Source organism: Berghia stephanieae, chromosome 2 (assembly GCF_034508935.2).
Source record: "Berghia stephanieae isolate SIO BIC M18660-M18661 chromosome 2, UCSD_Bste_1.3, whole genome shotgun sequence".
NCBI lineage: Eukaryota > Metazoa > Mollusca > Gastropoda > Nudibranchia > Aeolidiidae > Berghia > Berghia stephanieae.
The window spans coordinates 100,493,456-100,495,955 of record NC_088361.1 but is presented as its reverse complement, the minus strand read 5'-3'; the positions used below and the strand labels follow the sequence as shown (position 1 = coordinate 100,495,955).

At 32.3% G+C, this 2,500-nt stretch overlaps 1 protein-coding gene across 1 annotated transcript in view; it reads left to right on the top strand.

Moving 5' to 3' along the window:
- LOC144966050 (uncharacterized) overlaps window positions 1-2,500 on the top strand; it is a gene marked incomplete in the record, with an annotated part of 59,877 nt that overhangs the window by 36,017 nt on the left and 21,360 nt on the right. Inside the window, 1 exon segment of the mRNA XM_078902059.1 lies at window positions 1-105. This exon segment is cut by the window's left edge and continues 198 nt beyond it. Coding sequence (XP_078758185.1) covers window positions 1-105 — 105 coding nt within the window.

Below are 2,500 nucleotides of genomic sequence, written 5' to 3'. Positions count from 1 at the left end.
AGCTTCACACCACCAATGTAGGCGTGTATACAGCGGAATGCATGGCTAATAACACAATTGTTCCAGATTATGGTGCTCTGTCTACAATGAAGTTCATCATCACAGGTAGTTATAATTGTTTTATTAACTAGTGGGGATCCCGCAATATTTGCGGAGAAATAATGACTATTAGGAACAGGCGGTCAGCTATCATACTTATTATATGACTGTATTGTATATTTTGATTTGCCAGTAATTATGTTCTGGATGATAAAAACATAACATTGGCATGACGGAACAATGTTGATCTCCAACCCTATTTTTTTTAAAAAGAATATTAGAAAGATTATCATTATAATATGATAGTATCAAGAGATATTTCAAATTACATCATCGTTATTTTTTTGGCTGATTATTACTACGTGATTAAACTTACGTCATCAATTCTTGTTGTCGATATCTAGTATTGCGTAGAGAAAATCATATCTGCAATGACGTCACATATGACTTCATATTACGACCAAACAGACGTTCCTGGTATTAATTTGAGTCAACGGAAGATTGAATTATTCTGAAGTAAATAAGAAGTTTTACAAGTTACTCGTGTATCAGTCTGTAAAAATGATTTAAAGATTTTTAGATTTGTAGGTAATTTTGCGCTATATGGCGTACATTTTGCATTGGCTGTTCCGAACAATAGTGATTCCCAACCCGATTTCTTTAAATAATAGATTCACTCTCTTGTTTATTATTAACCATTTAAAATATTGACTGGCTAGTAAGGATATTCGTGTACACAAGATTGAAATAAATATGAATTCTTTAAAAATAGAATTCCCAATTATGAGGATTTAGGCTACGTCCCGGAGAGCGGTTGAGCAAGATAGCCTGAAACATCAACATAAGGAAAAGATAGAGTGGGACTAGAATAATAATATTAGACAGATCGAACTCGATGATAAGTTTCTATACAGATCAAGCCGATACCTTGAGACTAATCTGGGGGAGAAAAGAGAAAGAAAGAGAAAACCGGGTTTCAAAGGCTAGACAATGGTAGAGAAGTTATAATAATAAAGGAAAGGAAATGAAGATTAACAATTACTGTATTTTTATTAGAGAAACTGATTTAAATCTACAGCTTAATTACGAATGACACAGCTCTACATATCTATTCATATTGTTTGTCTCTCTCCTAACATCACGAATAAAGAACACCATGGCACAGATAAACTATGCAAAATGAAACACAACCAATGTGTGCGGGACGGTGTCCAGTTCACTAAACTCAAGAAACTCTCTCTCCCTCCTCGTACACCACTTTGTATAGAGATGGTTCGAACCCCCTGATTGGGTGGTTGAGGAGTTCAGATAAACTAGCAACCTGAGGAGGGTTCGATCAACTCCGGACTCGTTCGAGTTATGATTAGTACCCGTGCCATGACATCACATCCACATTTATCTAAATGGGACAATTTATTGTTTTCAGGATCAGATACAAAAGAAAACTGGAAAAGCTTTGGCATTAGCTGCAATTTAGAGTTACAAAGTGAGATACGTCGAGGTGAATTGGTCATTGCCAATGATGAAAGACAGAAATAACTGCTGGAGGATTGATAATATACACATGTGCCACCTACCGATAATATTGCTTTCCTTACCAGCCATTTTCAAGATTTTCCCCAAAACGTTACACCCAACTAACACAAAAATATACTTTTTATCACTCAACCACAACAGCAGTCAAGTTCTTGCCATAGCCACATTCTTTCTTTAGCGAAACATGCTCTACAACACACTATTCATTTTAAAAAATCATGATGTACAAGAGAAATTTGAAAAAGAAAAATGTTGGTTGAATCGTAACGAATGTAACGATTTTCCTATCGACAGGGTTAAATAGTAAGCGACCGTAATAGACGTGTCCGAAATCATGCTTTTGAGCACGATATACTCAAAGCTTTTTTGTCCAATATTTATGGAACGTTATACCTCGAGTGGACTAGGGTTGAATGACATCGACCCGTCTATCGAATCACTTGAGTTCTTAGTTACGTAATACTACTACTACTACTACTACTACTACTACTAATAATAATAATAATAACAATAATAATAATAATAATAATAATAATAATAATAATAATGATAATAATATTAATAATAATAATATAATAATAATAATAATAATAATAATAATAATAATAATAATAATAATAATAATAATATAATAATAATAATAACAATAATAATAGTAGTAATAAGAATATGAATAATAAGAAGAATAAGAATAAGATTAAGAATAAGAATCATCATCATTATGTTGTGTTTTTTATCTTAGACTATGCTTTGTTACATTATGTTGTGTTTTGTAATGTTATGCTATGCTAAACCATGTTACATTGTTCTGTGTTGTTGTTTTGTTGGGTTTTTTTTTGCTATACTAAACCATGTTATATTGTGTTGTGTTTTGTTATGTTATGGTATGCAACCATGTTATATTGTGTTGTGTTTTGTTATGTTA